We start from the raw sequence: 19,422 nt of genomic DNA on the forward strand, positions 1-19,422 counted from the left end.
AAAAGATGACCAGAGAGATTAATGGTGTTAAAAGGGCAGCTGAGGTACAACAGAAATGGATAGAATTAAGGATAAGGATAGCCCACATGGCTGAAGTTAAACAAACTGAGAGGATTACAGGATGAGGATAACATCCAGACGGATCCCGATCCGCACTTCAGAATTGAATCAAGGCCAATTCTACTATTTGCCCAATGCGTTGAAATTTCTCAATCATTAAAAATTCTAACAAGCTTCAGTTTTCCCTCCTCTGTATACATTTATTAGAACTTTCCAAGAATGTGGTTTCAATGTTCATATCAGAGAGAACGTTTTAGAGCTTTTATGAGCAATGTGCAACAACTTTTCAAAAAGAATAAAAATATATGACCAAACTGGATGGTCTGAAGAGAGAAGAAGGCAATAAAGTTACAGTATGGATTAGTCTTCTTGTGTCAGATTTTTCTTGTGGGGAAAACAGAGGAGGTAATCCAACTTCTGTATTAGCTCAGCCAACTGGATATTTTACTATATCCATTTATTCTAAACAGATTAAGACAACAGTTTCAAATGTGAACAATATCTTTATTTGACTTGTGAAAAAATAAATCAAATCACAAAAAAACATTTACCTGAATAGCTTTTCTGACAACCTGCCAGATTACTTGAAGACTTTTTTTATTAAAGTGCTCTTGTAAGAAAAAAAAATCTTTACATATCCTGAGTTTTCCCTTTAAGTCTGGGAAGCAGCTTTGGTACATGAACAGAAAGTGAAACTACGACAAGGTGGTGCATAATTTCCCATTTCTCTTTGGCAGGATTAAAATGGAATTCAGTCTCGAAAAGCTTTTGTTTGTTGTGTTTATAGAAAAACTGAAATTAGAGGAACAAAATCAATTCACATATAGATCCAAATTAATGTGTGTGTGTGGAGTACTTATAGCACAGAATGCATCTGTCAGAGCACTCTACTTGGGGCTATCACATTTTAGATAGCTTATTTTTCCCAAAGGAATTCCACTTATCATCTTTTTTAATTGTACAAGTAAAAAAATGTCTAGAACTTGATTTTCAAAAGACCCTTGATGTTGTGTTTTAAACATTACTTTGGTTCAAGTGATGTTTATAGGTGACTATTAAAGAACTATTTAAGTAACTTTATTTACTCAGTGATATATAGTAAATATAATAAAACCATGTGATAACAAAAGTATCTAAGTCCCTAAATAGCAGTGTGGATTGTTGACAAAGAAAAAATAAACAGCAGCAATACATGCAGTTCCTGACACAATATGTACTTAAAGTGATTCTAATGTGCAACTCGTTTGTGTCAACCACCCACAATCCTCTATGTGCAGGGTGAAACACAACATGTACGAGAGTCTATTGTGAAGGAAGTGATTTACCAAGTTCTCTAGCTGCATCCTGTAGGTTCTGCAGTTCCTTAACTGACTCCTTAACGACAGCTCTCATTGCAGCTGTCTTCAGCTTGGCCTTGTTTCTGTGACTGGGATTGTCAGACACGGGACTGGACTCCCTGCTTCCGGATTTGGTCAGCTCAGACTGGGAGCTTGATCTCGCAGGTGACACGGTTGAAAGCAGGTTTTGGCTTGAGGTAACAGAGGTGGGGATCTGATAAGGGCTGAATCTCAACCAGGGTTGGTGGCTGCGGAAGCAGTGGTTTCTGGCTGGTGTGGAAGCTGCAGAGCAGGTGGGGAGAGCCGGAGCGATGGCAGTGGGCGCTGCCATGTAGCGGTATGGATAGGAGAGCAATCCTCCGAATGGTGATAGTGGGATTCCCTGTGTGAAAGAAAAAGGCAAAACAGATAAGTTTCCAAATTCTACAATATGACTTTGTTTTCTGGAACAACAATTTAACATCCTGCTGTGTAAATACAAAAATGACTGTAGTTGACTATTAGAAAAGCTGCTAAAGCTGTCAAACAAGAAAGAGCAAACCTCAAAAAAAAAAAAACATCAATTTGAAAAAAAAATATGCTGTTGTTATTTAATTTAAATCGATTTATGTTAACATTTCTTCAGACTGTTTCCTTACCTGACCTCTCCTTAGCTAACTTGCTATCAACATCACCTTAACTACTTCTAAAACAATACTTTGATAGCCAACTGGCATTGAGAGTAATTATTTGATTGAGTATTAGTAAATATTTTAGTGTAGGTTAAGACACTTAATCCATTCTCAATGTAGTCCAGTCCAAGCAGCAGTGAAATGATTGTCAATGAAAAAGTAATTTCTCCCACGTATTTCACAGCATCATCTTTCACACTCAATAATATTTGATTTTTCAATTTTGTCTTACAATAAAAATGTGCTGTCAGCAGAGGATGAAATCACTGAGGTCAGCAGGAACCAGGTCAACTGGAATAACTGCAATATGAATGTAATTTGACGGTATAGTCATCTCAAATTGGTATTGTGTAGCCTCAGACATTAACACATCTTTTTTTAATAGTTGCAAGTTTCCTTGAAATTGGGTGTACTTAGGTTCACGACCTTGTTGGTGTGAGGTTAAGGACACTACTCTTTCCAGGACATTTAAAGTGCCAGTACAGGAAGCACATTTGAGCATTGTCCCATTGTTCCTGGAAAGGCACACCTAGAGTACTGTTTAAGAAGTTAGAGGGAAGGGGGCATAGGTTGGCCTAGGAGTTTAAGCATGCGCCCCATATACAGAGGATATAGTCCTCATTGCAGCGGCAGCTGGTTAGAACCCTGGCCACATCCCTTTTGTGCATGTCTTCCCCCACTCTCTACTGCCGACATGTCCTGTCTCTCTTCAGCTGTCCTGAAAACAAAGGCTAAAATGCTGAAAAACTCAACTTCAAAAAAAGAAGTTTGAGGGTAAAATGTAAATTCCATTCCCAACACACATCTATGATAAAGCATTAACTTGGTCCTTGTGTACTGTGTTTCAGAAAGGACCCTTAAAGGAGCAAACATCCCCATTTTAAAATATCTGTTAAAAAATGTATAGATATATGTGTTGTGGTAGAATACAGTCCTTCTGCTGATGCGTACCTGAGAGGCCAGCATGTGCTGTGACAGGTGAAACATGAAGGGAGATGCCGAAGCAATGCTCCGAGAAGAGAGCCCCCCACTCTCCGCGTTATTTACTCCAGGCAAAGAAGAAAACAAATGTCCCATCCCTGCGTTCGAAAAAGCCTCTGGCTTCATCGCCAGCTGTCCAGGATGAAGCAGCAAAGGTGCCCCAAGCTTCAGAAACTGTTGCCTGTGCACATTTGAGAAATCCAAAGTCTGGTGTTGTGCAGCACCAAGGGACGCCGAGTTCTGAGGCATCATAGGCTGGGCTCCATCTTTGATATCACTCGTGTGCTTTTTTGAAGAGTCAGATTCCTTGAAGGATAAGTCGTCTGATGTTCGGAAAATGGTTCTCTCTCTTACTGCGTCCTCACTGCTGTGGCTTTTACTGAGAGGAGGTTTGGTTCTCTGTGTTTCCTCACTCTTCTGACTCAAAGAAGACACACGATTAGTTCGGGAACAGCCGGCTTCAGCGTCGTTCTCATTTCGATTGTCATTATCTGAGTCGCTTCCAGTATTGTTCTCATCTGTGGGAAGAATCATTGTGTTTGATGAATATTTTTGTTAAAGTAAACCGATCACATTTCTTGCTTGTTAGTAACACAATGAGCACTCTTTGTAGAACAGTATTTCAGTGCAAACATCTTGGGGCACGATCGAGACAGTGTTCGTGTTTGACCTCTCTGGAGGTGCCAGAAACTATTAGTTGATTAATTATAGCACGCTAATTCTGCTGAGTCAAACTGAGTCACACATCAAATTAAGGTTAAGATCTACACATTGACAATTTCCCTTCCTGTTTTGTTGTTCTGTTCATTGATGTCATCTTACTTCTTGAGCAGATAAGGTAATGTAACCAAAACGTCCTTGGTTAACTTCCGCCCAGATACAAACGCACTTTGTCATGCTTCTCATTCACCCCATAATGTCTGTATCTGTCAACCCTCCAATGAGGGTGCCATCTCGTTAGTAAAAGTGTATTTCTGGCAATTAAAAACACCTTAATCCCAGCTCAAATTGCTCGCCGATGAGGTTCACAATATGTGATTAAAGCTAATATAAAGCTGCCCTAGTTACACCATTTTTGCCATGTTTCTTTAACAGTAAAGGAATGTACATTCAATTTCAGTTAGTTGGAATAAAAGGTTAAGACTATAGATATAAACTTTGTGACTTTTTTACAACTCATTTTGCTCTGTCAGCAGGCTTTTTCCTCTTTTGTACACACGTACATACATAAATTCTTATATTTCGGGCTCTTGTATCCTTAGAGTATAGGATCTTCAGGGACTTAGTTGAACTCCTTAGAAAGCCTGCATTGTGTCCTACTGTGACATTTGAAAAAGTCACATAAGGACAGGCCCAGGTGTAAAATAGTACACTTAATGGTGACTTAATTCCATTTAGCTGTCTCAGTTCAGGGTCCTGCTATTGTGAGTGAAGGCTTACTATCACACTTTAATGGCTTACAGTGACACTTAAATAGAAGAAAGCCTTTGTTAATGACAATAGTAACACCTAGTTTTTTCCCTATAGAAACAACTCAGTATTTCTGCTGAGAACAAGACAGCTTTTTAAATAGAGTCCATAAAATCCTCTCACACAGACGTCTGTAAGAAAACCCACCTTGGTGTGTCGGTGTGGACCTCAGGGGGCTTCTCACCACCCCTCGAGGGGAATGAAACGTTTCCCTGGTACTGGGTTGCTCACATGAGTCGTCAGAATCGGCATAGTCGTGGTCTGCTTTGCTTTGGTTCTCGGGTAGAGGATAAATGGTGAACTGCTTACTCCTGCAAATCACAATGTATGGTAAGTCTACACAAAATATTCAAGATATTTTGTCTTCATATTTGTATTTTCACGAATTTTGATAGCAAAACAAATACCTCTTTTCTCGTCTCCCATTTCCAGTGTCTCTGAAACCTTTGGCAAAAGGGTTGTTGTCGATTTTAAGTTGTGTGATCTTATGAAGTGGAAGAAAAATCGGCAAGTTAGTTATGGCAAAACAACATTTCCAGGACATGTAAACACAGGGCTTACACAGTGCATGGGGCTTATTAAGGCCCAAGGGAGGTAGGGGGGGAGAACTAGGGTTACCTTTTCATTCTGATAAGCAGTGACAGCAATGAACTCTGTCTCCGGGAAAACGTAAGTCCGAAAGGTGCTGTACGGAAGCTTCATGATGTCGTTGGCTCTTACAATATGAAATCTGGGTTGGTATTTATGCATTGAATTCAAAATTGTCTAGGAGAAAAAGAAAAGGAGAAAGAATTAGAAATGAACGTAGAGCTGGTTTGCCTGTGAATAAGAGACATGTGAAAAGAAAATACACAATAACATTTTAATTAAAGATTTAGTTCAAAAGTAAGTGTTATATCATATTGACGTGTGCTGTGACTTAAGTTCCATGAATAGGTTGACTTATAAACATGTCCTAATCTATAAAAGTGAAACTAAAACAAAGTACTTACAAATCCATGTTTGTCTGAAATGTTATTGGTGAGTTTGAGTTTATGAAAAGCCACGGGCTTGCTCATCCACTGCTCCCCTTTGGATGGACTGTCTGGGTGGATGTACATACGCTTTGGCATCTCCGGGTCAGCTTTTCCTGCCACCATCCAGCGAGAGTTGTGAAACTTGTAGCGACAGTCATCCACGGCCACTATGTCCATCAGCAGAATGTACTTTGCTGTTTCATCCAGGCCATCCACACGCACTTTGAAAGGCGGAAACATTCTCCTGTAGCAGAGGCATATCATAAATGATAGTTATTTGTTAGAAATTGAAATATTACAGAAGAGAATATTATCTTGAAGTGTGGAAGCTTTGTTTTTAGGGCATATTAGTAAGGGGTTAGAGGATCAAACTAGTTGATGCAAGAGTGGGGGATTCATTGTTTTTTAATAATTGTTTTACAGTGTAATTGAGCAAATATTGAACTGGAAAGGGCTCCAAGAATGTCTAAATGTGTCTAATAACTCGAAAACTTATGAACATATTCCCTTTAACATATTAAAAGGCTGATAAGATAAATATTATTTTTTACATACCTTCCGGATTTTGTAATAACCATTTCGGTCCCTCTTTTATGAAATTCATTCCATAAACCCTGTGATTCCAGTGTGACTTTCGGATCATCCTCCTGCCCTTCCTCAGACTGCAGACTCTTTAAGGACCGCGGGTGGACTGACGGCTGACGTGGTCGTCCCAAAGCCGCGTGCAGCCCCGCGTCACACGGAGCCTGCTCTTGCAGAGGCTCGGACAGAGAAGCGACATTAGGGAAAGTCATGGCGGGGAAAAGCGGCTGCTGAGTGGCTGTGAAGTAGGCTGACAGGGGCAAAGCACCTGGCCGGTGAGCTTGGAAAGGATGATGAGCCATGGCAGCCGCTGTGTCAACTGGATCTCTCATCGGGGCATCCGAACTGACAGGTCGATGGTAGAAAGACTCCCACTTGCTGGTGTAAAGCGCACGCGAGCTTGTATCCAAAATAGTGCAAAACTTTTTCAAGGTTTTGAGTTTTGTAGCATGACGAGGAAACCATAAGAATGGATGAGAACTTCTTCAGGCACTGGAGCAAATGCAAAGATGGAGGGTGAGGCGCACTGTGGGGCCGTGCGTAAAGCTCGACAAAAGCGGCAGTGGCACAGATAAGTGAGGACAGCGGGCTGATGTTTACACATGGTCACACGTCTGCCCTCCCACGCACATGTTAGGCTAATGGGCTAAATTTCTGCACAGACATTCATTGTCCGGACCAATTACAAAGCGCAAGGCGTGGTTTCAACCTGCCAGACTACAGGGAGAGGCCAGTGTGCATTCCCAACCAAAATAAACGACACAACATGGATTAGGGACCATATAGTTTTTACAGTTTCGTTATTTTATTAATAGCAACGATTTCAAAGATAACAAGGGGGGAAGGGCTTTTATTTTCTATATTTTCCTTGTATTAACAGGCTATAGGGTGGCCTTGCAGACTGAACTAGTCTTTTTATTATGATAATTAATATTAGTAATTATAATCCTCTTTATACTTGGGGTTAAATTAACTACTATCTGGTGAAGTTAGTGGTAACCCATATAGGCTACACTCATTAGGCTACTTCCCTGTTACTGTTACCTCGCGCGTCCCTCTCTGGAACACACTCCAGGTTTTTCATTATGACGGAAAAGCATGGATCTGTTAATTAAGGCGGGCTGGGCGCTCAGTTTGCTTGCGTCCCACAAAGAGCCGAGAGCTCTCTCCTGTCACTTCACATTTAGGTAACTCTTCAAATCCTCAAGTTGCCTGCTCCACTTTTCTTTATAGTGCAGTCTGTATGGGCTATGATGATGCTTCTGCTTTTTTTTTTTTTTTTTTTTTTGAACCGGGAGGAAACGTGAGAAAAAAAAGGAACAAATCCACAACGTAAACAGATTGGGAAAATAAAGTTTGAGTCATGAGAAATGATAAGACTTGAATAAGGGTTTTTCTTCCTTTTACAAAAAGAATTACATAAAAAAAACTGCTTTTTACAAAATCTACAGAAAAAGTAAAACAATTTGTCCTTGCATCATATTTGCTGAGTAGACCTCTTTTTGCCTGTGTTGCCATTGGTTTAACATTGGTTGTTAAAATCTTGTCAAGTTAACCCTCCTGTTATGTTTGTTTCTCAGGAACAGCAATAATGTTCCTGGGTCAATTTAACAAGGGGCACATTTAATGATCCAAATGTGTCAGAACCCCAAAAAATCCCAATAAACATTTTTTAAATCTCTGTATTAACTCCATTACTAACCATTTAAATCAATATTCAGTGTAATAGTGTTTTTTTATTCTAACAGATCATGGTTTAAAGAGGATAGCTCAATTGTTTTTAATGAAAATTCATGTTAAAATAGATAGAATAGAATGTACTTTATTCATGCCCCAAGGGGAAAACTCAGGGTGTGTGTGTGCGTGTGTGTATGAGTGGGGTGAAATATGACGCACAGTTGCAAAGAAACAACTAGTATTTGACACTTCTGACCCCTTTTAGCTTCCACTTTGACTGCCGGGTCAAATTGACCCACAGACAGTATTTCTATAAACACGCAAGGGGGGTTGCAAATATGTGAGATCAACCATTTTCATTTTATATGTTGGTTTTACCTGTTAAGCCAAGCAGAAGAAGTTTCATACTAAAAAAAATTACTTTTTTTTTTTTTCTTTATTTTATTTTAGCCACACGTGTACAAAAAAAACAAAAAAAACCAACAACATATACACATACATATACATACATACATACATACATACACATGTATGCACACATCCATATACATGATAATAACAAAGAAAATAAGTAAATTAAAAAATAATAATAATAATACTTAAGTGTCTAGTGTCAAATATGTTGATTGATGTTGACATACATTTAACGTTTTATAGTACAGTGAGGGAGTGTGAGTGCGGTTAGGGGACATAAAGGGAGAGGGGTGTGTGCGTGTGCGTGTGTCTGTGCGTGCGCGTGTGCGCATGTGGTGTGTCTAAGTAAAAGAAGTTGGTCTATGTGTTTGGGTTAATACTGTGGATTGGGAATCAGGCAGTTATAGAGGTAAGTTTATTGATGAATGTAGACCAGGTTTTAGAAAAAAAAAATACTTTTAACAATTTTTCGGGACCTGCAACATAACAGGAGAGTTAAGGTTTGTTGGCCCTCCCTTTCTTTTATCTTACCAACGTGCTACATTTCCAACAGGAAGTTCTGTGCAACTGTCGCCTGAAGTAGAACGTTTTATTATCAGGAGGTTCAACTAGCTCCTTCTAGTTCACTTCAGACCACATTCCACTGTTATAATTGCAAGACTTATGTTGTAACACCAAAAGAGTAATGCCAAGCCAGCAGTCTCCATTTCCTGAAAAGTCACATGGTCACTTCTAATGTAATAGATTAGTATTAGGACAATGTCTGCAGAAAGTAGGGTACAACTTTAACCCACGTCCCAGTTGGTAAGACCAAGAAGGATTTGATGGGAAAAACTGATATCGTTCAAACACTTGAAGCTGACATTCATTTTGAACAAGTCTTGTAGTGTTTTTCCACCTTCTGGTTTTTAGAATTGCAGCTGAAAATACAACTTCCGACCTCAGATGTGAACATTGCGGTTTGATTGTTCCTCTTCCGTCTCTCTGTCTTTTCGCTGCAATTGCAGAATGACATCTAACATTAATCTTGCTATCTCTATTTTTCAATTTGATTCTTTGTCAGTGGGGTTTGGCATCAAGAAAATTACTTTTTTTGAATGAGTAAGACATACAAGTCTGTACAAAGCATTTTGCTTCTTCTCTTTAAAAACTTTTTAAGGTTAGTTAATTTGGTTTGGTTTGATCCTCTGAGTGTAAAATTAGCAATAAAAGCAGAGTAAATGAACGGGAAACCACATTTGCTTGCTAAAAATTGTAACATTTTTGCTTTCCTATTATTTTTCTCACAACCTTTTCCTGTTGCATTCCAAAAATGTATATCACAGGCCATTTTGAACTGGTTATGTTAATTGTTAGGATCATGCTATATATTTTTTTCCATACAAAATAATAGATCAACAAGATAATTTTTTTTTTCATTATTTAGTTAAAAAAAACTGGTTCCCACAACATAATTCTTAAACTGTACAAGATTTGACATTTAAGTTAATTATGATTCTAAACATGTTATCAGTCCTGTCCTCTTCAGGTAGAGTAGACAAACTTAAACAAGAGTTGACTGTTTTTTGTCTCTGCTACACCAAAGAGTTACCCATAATGAATGTGAGGTAAAGTGAGGTGCTTCTTGACAGTTACAAGGCAGGAAAAGCTCCAGAGGAAATGATCTCAGAGGTCCTACAAATGATAAATAGCTCCCTAGATACCAAAGGGTAATAACTTGAAATCAAAGCCATGAAGAGCTCAGGGAAGAATGAAGGAGTGAAGGGTGGGAAGAAAACATTCTCCATCCCATTCTTCAAATATTCACAGATATTGCGTGCATTAGGTCGCCTGTCTAACCCAGCCATCAACAGAAGAAGAAGAATTTAGGGATGGAGGAGGGGAGTAGCTGTGGTTGCGTCTGCTTTTCTTCACTCAGCACTGCTGTGAAGGATGGTCAGAGTGCCACCATTCTTCTCTGGTGAAGCTCCAGCCGACAGTTTGAGGGAAGCGCCAGAACAGGATGAAGGCAATCAATCTGAGTGATGGTGCATGAATTTCACCTCTCTGGTCACAGTCCACACCTGGGACAAATTCAGAAAAATGCTAAGGCACTGAGGGCTCTTGCAAGTCATCCAAAGGGCAAGCCAGTAAAGTCCAAGACTCATCTGAAGGTCAAGCTCTTAAATGGCATATGAGAGCAAATGGACAAGGAGGTTGGACTTAAAGCTGAGTGGAGAGGTCATGGATCTATGACCACAAGTGTTGTGTGGGCTCTGTAGAGCCTTGCTTTAATCATGACATAATATCGGTTACACACTGGACACAACACGTTGATCTGTTTAACCTGCAAAATCCCCAAAATGGGATTAGTGAAGCTCCCTCCAAAAGAAGGGAGCTGCATAACCCCCAAACATTCTGCATCAGTATACATGTAATCGTACATAGTAATGATTTCTGGGACACTTAGAACATAGAATATCTATCCTCTTGACCATTTTATTCCACATATCCACAGCCGGACCGGGCCCCACTACCAAAATCAACTTTTCAGCTCCTCCTTGGGGATTTCAAGATGTTGCCTGACGAGGTGAATAAATAAGCTTCCCTCCGGCAAGCTCTGGGTCTCTTCCCAGTTGGACAGGCCTGGCTAAAATCACAAAAGAGGCACCCAGGAAGCACCCTAATCAAACGTCCAACCAACTCAAATGGCTCCTTTCAATGCATAGAAGTCATGGCTCTGCTCTGAGCTCTCTCTGGATGACTGAGTGTCTTACCCTTTCTCTAAGCCCAGCCACCCTGTGGAGGAGGAAGGTCATCCACATCCATTTGTTTCTGCAGTCTTTTTATTTTGGTCACTACCCATAGTCCACAGCAGCACGTAAGTGCAAGAACATAAATCAACTGGTATATTGTAATCAATTCAATTACAACCATTGGAGAAGGCATATACACACAAGCCAATCAAGGACTGGGAGACAGATTTTTCAGCAGAGCACAAAACGTAATATGTTGTAGTGCTGTAAAATCAGGAAGTAAAGAGTTTAATTGGTGGCTACCTTTGCCTTAAGTTTTCTTATTTGTTGACTTGAAAGACAACACAGGTAACAGCAGTGACACACCTGGACCAGAATATCATGCGGGTTATGTTGCGAAACATTTGCAGTTTTGTAAAGTTTAGGAAGCTAAAAATTTGTCAAGACTCAAATACTAAAATAATTTGATTTACAAAAGTAGTGGGTAAGAATTTAAAAAAGTAAACTAATTATACTGGCACAAACTTAAGTTACATTGAGCACTCAGTATACTAGATCATAAAAAAATTGATAATATAAGATAAGCAGATACCGGGTATAAGGGGGTTCCACTGCAACAACAATCACCTAACAGTTCAATATATTAACCTGCCTATTACACAGCTACTGATTTAAAGCTGGGGTTCGTAGTCAGATTTAGATACACTTTTTGTTATACTGGTTGAAATGATCTTATGTCCCGATGGCAATCAACACATAATGTGTTCTTTAAAAAGAGTGAAAAAAAGCCGCTATCTACAGCCGGAGTAAGTCTGGGAAAACACCAACCAATCCCTGCCTTTGAGAGCCAAAATATGAAACCAATCAAATCCCGTCCTGCCATTCTGCCCGCCTCCTGCGCGTACATTTCATGTTTGTTTGTGTTTGTAACTTTCACTATGATAATGTTTTAGTCTTTTCTTACCGCTGAGTGAGACACGAGTTGACGTAGTGCAAAACACAAACGATGTACTGAGTACCGGTTTTGAATCAGTCACGATCACATGGTCGCAAAGCAGCGCTGCTCGTGCATGTGAGCGGGGTGTCGTTTTGGAGGAGCTCCGAGGGGAGGGGGGGAGGGGTGAGGAAATACTACATTCAAATTCATGCTAGTTTTTCGTGACTGCCAACCCTAGCTTTAAGACATCAATAACCTGGATTCTGGATTATTTATGCAGTGTGAACCCCTAAGAGAAACAGATTTACCTGTGATGTACTTGCAATTAACAGGTTTTAAGTTCATCAAAATAATAGCATTATGATTCAGATTTGTAAAAAGTAAAAATGTAAGCTTTTCCAGGTCTGTTCTAAAGAGAGGAAATACATTTTACCATGCTGTTTGTTGTATGGAGTTGGTTCAGCAATCAGACAGATCGTTTCAGATTCACCCAGGTAGTCATTGACACTGACTGGCTTCTGCAGCACAAAGTCAAACAGATATGTTCCTCAAATTGACATTTTTTTTTATCTTGAATGAATTGTTAGGTGCACTTGCAAGCATATATTTATACAATTGTCCCTGCATTTAGACCAATCTGGAAAGATTTTTTTGTTTTTGCTATTTTGCATAAACGGAACTACTTCGTTGGCAGCTGCTGTGATTGGAGCATTATAAAGACAGATTGAACATGTTAGATGGATGCTAACAAAGGTACCTTAAACAGGCCAGTTTAACATTATTCAAATGTTACATATTACACACGAGTTACAATGGCCTGTTTCGTTATTGAGAAATAGTTAGAAATTGACCATCCACCCCATTTGTGATAAAGTGGTGGAAATGCGGAACTCAACCAGGTAGAGTGTGACGTAAAGAGGCGGAGTTGAGCCTCCTAGCCAACAGCTATGTGTTCCCGTCCAGGAGTCAAGCCAGTCATGTCCTTATTTGGGCAAAAACTTGTAATCTTAATATCTTCTGAACCGTCGCGTTAGACAAAAATTAACCCCCCGAACAGTGTGTGCCAATAGAGAAATTAGCTACGTAGAGCCAAGCAGTTTTTGAACCAGGCTGTAAACATGTTTATTAATGCTGTAAAGATCGTCTTTTTTGAATTGGGGTCTATGTGGTTTCCGGTGTTTCTGCAGCCAGCCTCAAGCAGATTCTCGATGAATTGCAGTTTATAACACTTCCGCATGGGCTTCATAGTTTGAGACCGGAGGTTGCTGCTTGATCTGGCTACGAACAGCAAAATTTAATTTACTGGTAAGCAAGAGGGTGAATTTTTTTTTAATAATTATAATATTCTTGGTCCATCTCAAAGAATATCTTGATTCTCTGCATAGCCAGTGGATCTGTCTCATACAGAGGAACACTTCATGAAGCAAAGCTTGTTTTTTCAGGACTTAGTAATTAAAGTTTCCTTTACATTATGGTAAAAGGTAAAGTTGTGTTGAAAGTAATGGCAGAAGTAGAAATTGCTCATGTCTTTGGACAGCTTGCATTCAAACACATATGTTGGAAGTAGGGATGACCACAATTAATCGATTATCGATTAATTGATTGTTAAGAAATTACTCGAAACACACATTTTTGTTATCAATTTTCCGTCACGTGGAACAAACATCATGTGGTCTCATATTACACTCATCTATCAGGGAGGTGTTTAAGTTTAAAGCATGTTTCGATGTGAATCAGCTGTTAAAGGTGTTGCGCACAGCGGAGACGCTCAGCTGGTGGCTGCGGCTGTGCGCCAGGTCTCCACGTGCGCTTTTTAAAAGAGGATCAATACAAAACTGCTGCCAACAACAACACGGACACAAAGGTTGACAGCTTTAAACGGGATATTTCCCACCTTTGGATACAAAGGCAACAGACAGGTGGGAAATTCTGGTACGCTACGTTTACAGACCAGCAACATCAGAGCCGTCTGGGCTTTTCTCCAGCGGGACTGATTATGACCCGGTTGCGCTCCCGGCTGACACCTGAGCGAATACACATGTTTATTTTTCTCAATAAGAACGAGTAGACAGAAAACTGGACACTGTGAGTCTGAAGTACTTTTCTGTTAGTATTATGAGCCTTCACTTTAAAAGATTATGTCCACGCAGAATATTTTAATGAGCCTGATCGTTGATATTCTGCGTGTCAAATGTGTGCCCGTATTAAATCCCGTCAGTTATTTGCATTTTGTTGCTGTAAAAAATAAAATTTAGGGGGAAAACAACCTATTTGGCATTGTTTTTGACGTAAGAATAATAATGTTTTTTTTATCAATTAATCGATAATTGATCGTTAACATTTCCAAAAATCGATCACGGAAAATACTTAAGTACATCCCTAGTTGGAAGACATCACTGCAGAAATGGCAGCTTGTTAATTTATGATAAATGGTCAGATTCATCTATGCTAATGCTTGCTGATCCATGATTGGTCAAAATAACTAGGACCTAAGAATACTACAGAAACCATGACACATTTCATACCAAAGCCTGGTCCTGTGTGGACAAACTTTAAATTTGATATAGAATCTGCAACAAAGTTCCAACAATGTTTAGGTTGAATATAAAGAAATATACCCAGCTAGTGGCTTTGCTGAGCACTACAGCAGGATAACTGAATTGGTTCAGATGAGTTCAGCAAGATAGATAGATGGGGTGGTTTTTAGAATGTATGGGCACCTAGTCTGAAGTTGCTCATTTAAAAAACAAAAAAAAGGAACTACACCACACCCTCTATAATATTCATGATATTCTCTATAGGTTGTTGCTCTTGTGTGTGCATGCATGTCTTCATTTCATCATATTGTTGTAAAAGGGAGAGACTTCTTTGGACTGAGAAAAAGACCCAGAGAGCTAGATGGTTATTAATGTAATCAGAATTGTTCGCAGTTTAGGGTGAATGGCTCTTCCTTTTATCCACTGACTTCTGGAAGAGAGAGACAAACTGTAGAAGTTTGAGGTTGCATTTAACCATATTTCAGTGTACATATTTAGGTTTCTGGGAATCCAAACTAATCTTGCAACAAAGCTGCACAGCTAGGACTAATTGCAAAGGCAGTCCCAAGCCACTGTACTTATTTCCATCACTACAAATAAACAATGTGCCACATTTAATCAGGTCTAAATAGACGCCGTAAGAGACACCAGTCTATTCTACGCGTCTTATTGTCTTATTCTAATGCAATTAAGCAATATTTCTGCTGCCTTAACAAGTTAAACATTCTAGTTACTGACATAGTAGTTGTAAATAACCCTAATACGTAACAGAGATGATTCACTACTTAGGTACTGTCACGCCATTATGACTATCTTAGAAAGACATGGTTCTGCTAAGGTTATTTAGTGGACTCTCAGAGTAAGTAATACTTAATATTTAAGAATCCACTTGTACTTTGCTTCCCCTTGATCTACAACTTATTGGATTTGGATCCACTATTTATTGCAACTTACTGTGGTAGAACGCTAAACTAACTTAGAATACTCAGTGGGAATTATGTATAAATAATGTTAATCATTTTGACTAATAAATAAACTTAGTCATGTCTGACTGAAGGTTTAGACCTTTATCCTGTGAGATGCTGCATCTCTCTCTTGCTTTTCTGCATTACATTTTCTTTTCAATTATTTACACTGAGACTTTCTAAGGCTGCCACTCCTGTGCATTTCCTGGTATCCAAAAGTGTCCCAAATCCCATCACAGGGACAGAGAGACAGCCAGCAGAAGGCATTTGTAGAGCAGGTTTTCACTCTTCTCAACCCTGCCTAACCTTCCTTTTTGAAGCTTCATCTTTAAGTTCTTCTGGAACTTCTAGTAGCATTTCGAAGGCCCACATTTCGACTTTTTTTTGCTAAGCATTATACTGTTCATGCACTTTTTGCCTGAACCAGGAGGGACCTTTCATAACCTAACAAGTCTGCCTCCATGCCTAAAGGCATCTGACAGTGGCAGAGGGGACCTGAGAGAACAGAAGGGCTTCACAATACTCAATATTACATGACAGTCAAGTGTAGCTGCATGGCACTACAGTAATCTTTACATAGAAAAAACTACAACATGACAGTTTCCTATAACTGTAGAATTATCTCTTGCAACACAAAATCTTGGTTGGACCAATCAGTGCTACCAATACAGCCATGCTTCTTGGCATAATCGTATGTTGGGCTGAAAATATTGTTTTAAAAACTGCTGCAATAATGTGTTGTTAGCAGGGGCGTCGTAGTGGGGGGAAAAGTGGGACTGACTGCATAGGGCCCAAGTGGGGAAGGGGGGCCTTAATGGGCCTGAAATAAAATGTCTTTTCTGCTATGTTTTTCTTTTGTTTTCTGCAATAAGATAACTAAAATTGTCTGAATAAATAAACAAACATTCAGAATTTCACGGCTATGTGAGATACGCGTCTCATGCCTAAAGTGGGGAATTGTCGTATTTTCATAGCATCAACTGTAGGTTTTTAGAGTTTTATTTTACTTCATGAGGTTAGATTATACCAAATAATGTCCCCTTGTTGTTATTCAACAAGTCACTTGGCTTCAAAATAGTCTTGTTTAAAGAGGTAGACAGTCTGAAGGTCAATATTGTGCAGTTACATTTGGAGAAATTATAAAATAAATAATATAGATATGTAGCTTAGATTTGACTCCATTAACCAGGATAGTTTTAAGAATACAATTTTGTTTAATGCAAATAAACCAGTATAGAATCAATGTTACATTTTGTAAGCTTGGCTGTGGTGATGGGGCCCACTGAGATATATTTTCATGGGGCCCAGAATTCCTGGTGACGCCCCAGGTTGTTAGTAGCAGACGACACACTGCTATCCCAAGCAACGCTGTAAGAGTTTAATGTCACATTTTACTGAAACATTGAAGAGTGAGTGAAAAGATCTGTTACTCTCTATGCGAGTGCGTGTGGGTTTGTGTGTGTGTATGTGTGTGTGTGTATGTGTACGTGTATGTGTACGTGTGTGTGTGTGTGTGTGTGTGTGTGTGTGTGTGTGTGTGTGTGTGTGTGTGTGTGTGTGTGTGAGAGAGAGGCTCAGAAAGGGATTGACATATATATTAACAGAGAGACACCACCTTTTTCACAGATCAGTTAAATGTACCTACCTATCATTACATGGATCTTAGAAATGCTTGCCTATGCTTTTTGAGTAATGACACAAAATATGTACAATACGAAGTCATGGCATTGCTTCTTCCTTGCCCCAGAATCCAAACTAAACAGTAGTTGAACCGAACGAAGAGATGGATGAAACTTGACCATGCATTTGTTATCTATGTTTAGGATTATTGCTATTCCCTATTATCACGCTGCCATAAGAAGTCTCTAAAAACTGTTCATTCAACTCGTCCAACCTTGTGGCTAGTGTCCTTAAAAGAACTAGGAAGAGATCTCACACCTCTCCTAGCTTAACATCTCTGTACTTACTTCCTAGAAAATCTAAAACAGGCTTCAAAAACCTTCATATAAACTACAAAGCTCTTATTAATCAGGCACCATCATGTCTTTAAGTGCTCAAAGGGACCTCTTAGCCCTCTAGAACATGGCACTCACAAAATACGGGCTGCTCATGGTACCTAAAGTATATAAAAGTAGTATGGGAAGTAGAGCCTTTAGTTATTATATGAGTAATGTATAAGTCTGACACTCAGAGTTTAAAATGGGTAATGCAGTCTAAATTAAATATGTTAGAGAGAGCCATCTTTCCCTGTATGGGTTGGCAATGTCACAATAGGCATTTTTTCCACCGCAGGAACTTTACCCCGGAACTAGGGACTTTACCCCTGAACTACATACATTACGACCGGAGGAACCAGGGACAAAATTTAGTACAGGGGTAGTTCATCTCACCCTGAAAAGCCCCTGCTTTGTGGGTAGTACTTTTCAAAGGTCCTGGGACTTTCGGCTGAACGTAACGGTGTTTGTGGAGTTTACAAAGTTGTTGAAACTCAGAGGGAGTTCCTGGGAATGCATACTAGTGTAGTTATTTATTAAGATTTCAAAATGTATTTTAATATAATTTTTTTTTCTCCATATGTCACGGTCTTGATTTGCTTGGCGGGATGAAGGAAGTCACTTACTGGAGGTTTTTAAACCACGGTTTTATATTGACTTACTGTAGGCTTTTAGGTTATGTGTTTATTTATTTATATAGTCTATTTTTAGCTTGTCGTCTATTCTGTATGCTGCTGGACCTGAGTAATGTGTTTAGTTCCTTTATGTTTTTAAATGTAACTGAATGACAATAAAGTGAACCTTGAACCTTGAACCTTAGGATGTGCATGTTTATTCTCTATAAAGAGGGGCACAGGGCAAAGTCTCGCACGCGCGCACACACACACACACACACACACACACACACACACACACACAACCACACACACACACACAGGCGGTGGCATGGTCTCTCTCGATTACAGGAGCTGCACAACTTTTTTTTATGTGTATTACAATCCATTTTTATTCAACAAAATAATGTAAAAACTTGAACACTTCACATTAATATACTTCTATAGTATACAGGAAACCATACATTTAATTACAAAGGGCACACATTTAAACATTTTAAAAATGCTTTATTTTTGTTATAGGTGTTCCACTTTCTAATTTGCACAAATAAACATCTCTCAGGAAACATAATATTAAATAAGGTCCTTATTTTTCTCACACTTACCTAGAAAATTACTGCAGTAGCCTACTTCTTTTAAAGTCCATACAAATATAGAAAATAGAATTTGAACATCAAAACTTACCCATTTAGAGGGGCACAGGAAAGTCACACACACACACAGGCAGGAAGTGGCACGGTCTCTCTCCTGCAGCCAGTCAAACAATATGCAAATGAGAGAAACTCCCCGACGTATTTCATATCGTTTACTGTCCGTTTTACCGACCTACATCGATGGTAAACTCATATACATGCTAACAAAAGCTATGGCATCATTTTTTTTTCTTTTACAGTCTGAAACAGTTTTAAGACAGAAGCAGAACGACTTTTCCCGGGAAAATGCAGCTTCGTCGCACCTGTTTGCGTGTGTGTCACTAATTACAGACCCCCTCGCTACAACAGGTAAGTGGAACCATGTAAACACATTCACATTCAATATAGGTTTAAAGGTGGACAAAAGTATTTGCTCCCATTGACTACTATGGCAGAAAATATTATTACATTACATTATAATTACGTAAACATTTTTGAGAATGTTAAAAAAAATACAATTACATAATATTTGCAAATAAAATATTTACTCGGCTTCATAGGCACATCGTTTTGTGAAACCTGTGTCAGTAAACAACTAAGCACTAACTGCTTCATAAAAGTAGACCTATATGCAGAAGAATCGCCCAGCGCAAAACTTCTTCTGGCAAAGTGACTGATGTAGCAAATTCTGTGTCTTCAAGTGGTTGATTAAATCTAAGTTGTTCCTTTTTGCAAAATGATTGCGAAAGGCATTTACAAAGCTCTGCTCAACTCAACTCAACATTATTTATACAGCACCT

At 39.1% G+C, this 19,422-nt stretch overlaps 1 protein-coding gene across 2 annotated transcripts; it reads right to left on the minus strand.

Annotated features, from left to right (window-relative positions):
* Positions 1-550: 550 nt before the first annotated feature.
* Positions 551-18,975, minus strand: LOC117812502 (T-box transcription factor TBX2b-like). 2 transcript variants are annotated; one of them, XM_034683299.1, is made up of 7 exons: positions 18,675-18,975; positions 5,512-5,779; positions 5,138-5,284; positions 4,927-5,003; positions 4,667-4,830; positions 3,020-3,567; positions 551-1,779 (listed from the first exon to the last, which is right to left on the minus strand). In XM_034683299.1, the coding sequence occupies exons 2-7, from the start codon at positions 5,773-5,775 to the stop codon at positions 1,363-1,365; spliced, it is 1,617 nt and encodes a 538-aa protein (XP_034539190.1). In that variant the 5' UTR covers positions 5,776-5,779; positions 18,675-18,975; the 3' UTR covers positions 551-1,362. The 2 variants fall into 2 exon arrangements, with proteins under 2 accessions (XP_034539190.1, XP_034539189.1); XM_034683298.1 differs by lacking the exon at positions 18,675-18,975 and adding an exon at positions 6,091-7,349.
* Positions 18,976-19,422: the final 447 nt, after the last annotated feature.

Source organism: Notolabrus celidotus, chromosome 5 (assembly GCF_009762535.1).
Source record: "Notolabrus celidotus isolate fNotCel1 chromosome 5, fNotCel1.pri, whole genome shotgun sequence".
NCBI lineage: Eukaryota > Metazoa > Chordata > Actinopteri > Labriformes > Labridae > Notolabrus > Notolabrus celidotus.

Excerpts from the sequence above, each read along its gene's own strand:
- LOC117812502 (XM_034683298.1), bottom strand. The coding sequence starts at position 6,449 with ATGAGAGATCCAGTTGACACAGCGGCTGCCATGGCTCATCATCCTTTC. Across the intron at positions 5,004-5,137 it reads CTGCTTATCAGAATGAAAAG|ATCACACAACTTAAAATCGA; the intron begins GTAACCCTAGTT and ends CCACTTCATAAG. Across the intron at positions 4,831-4,926 it reads AATGGGAGACGAGAAAAGAG|GAGTAAGCAGTTCACCATTT; the intron begins GTATTTGTTTTG and ends TGTGATTTGCAG.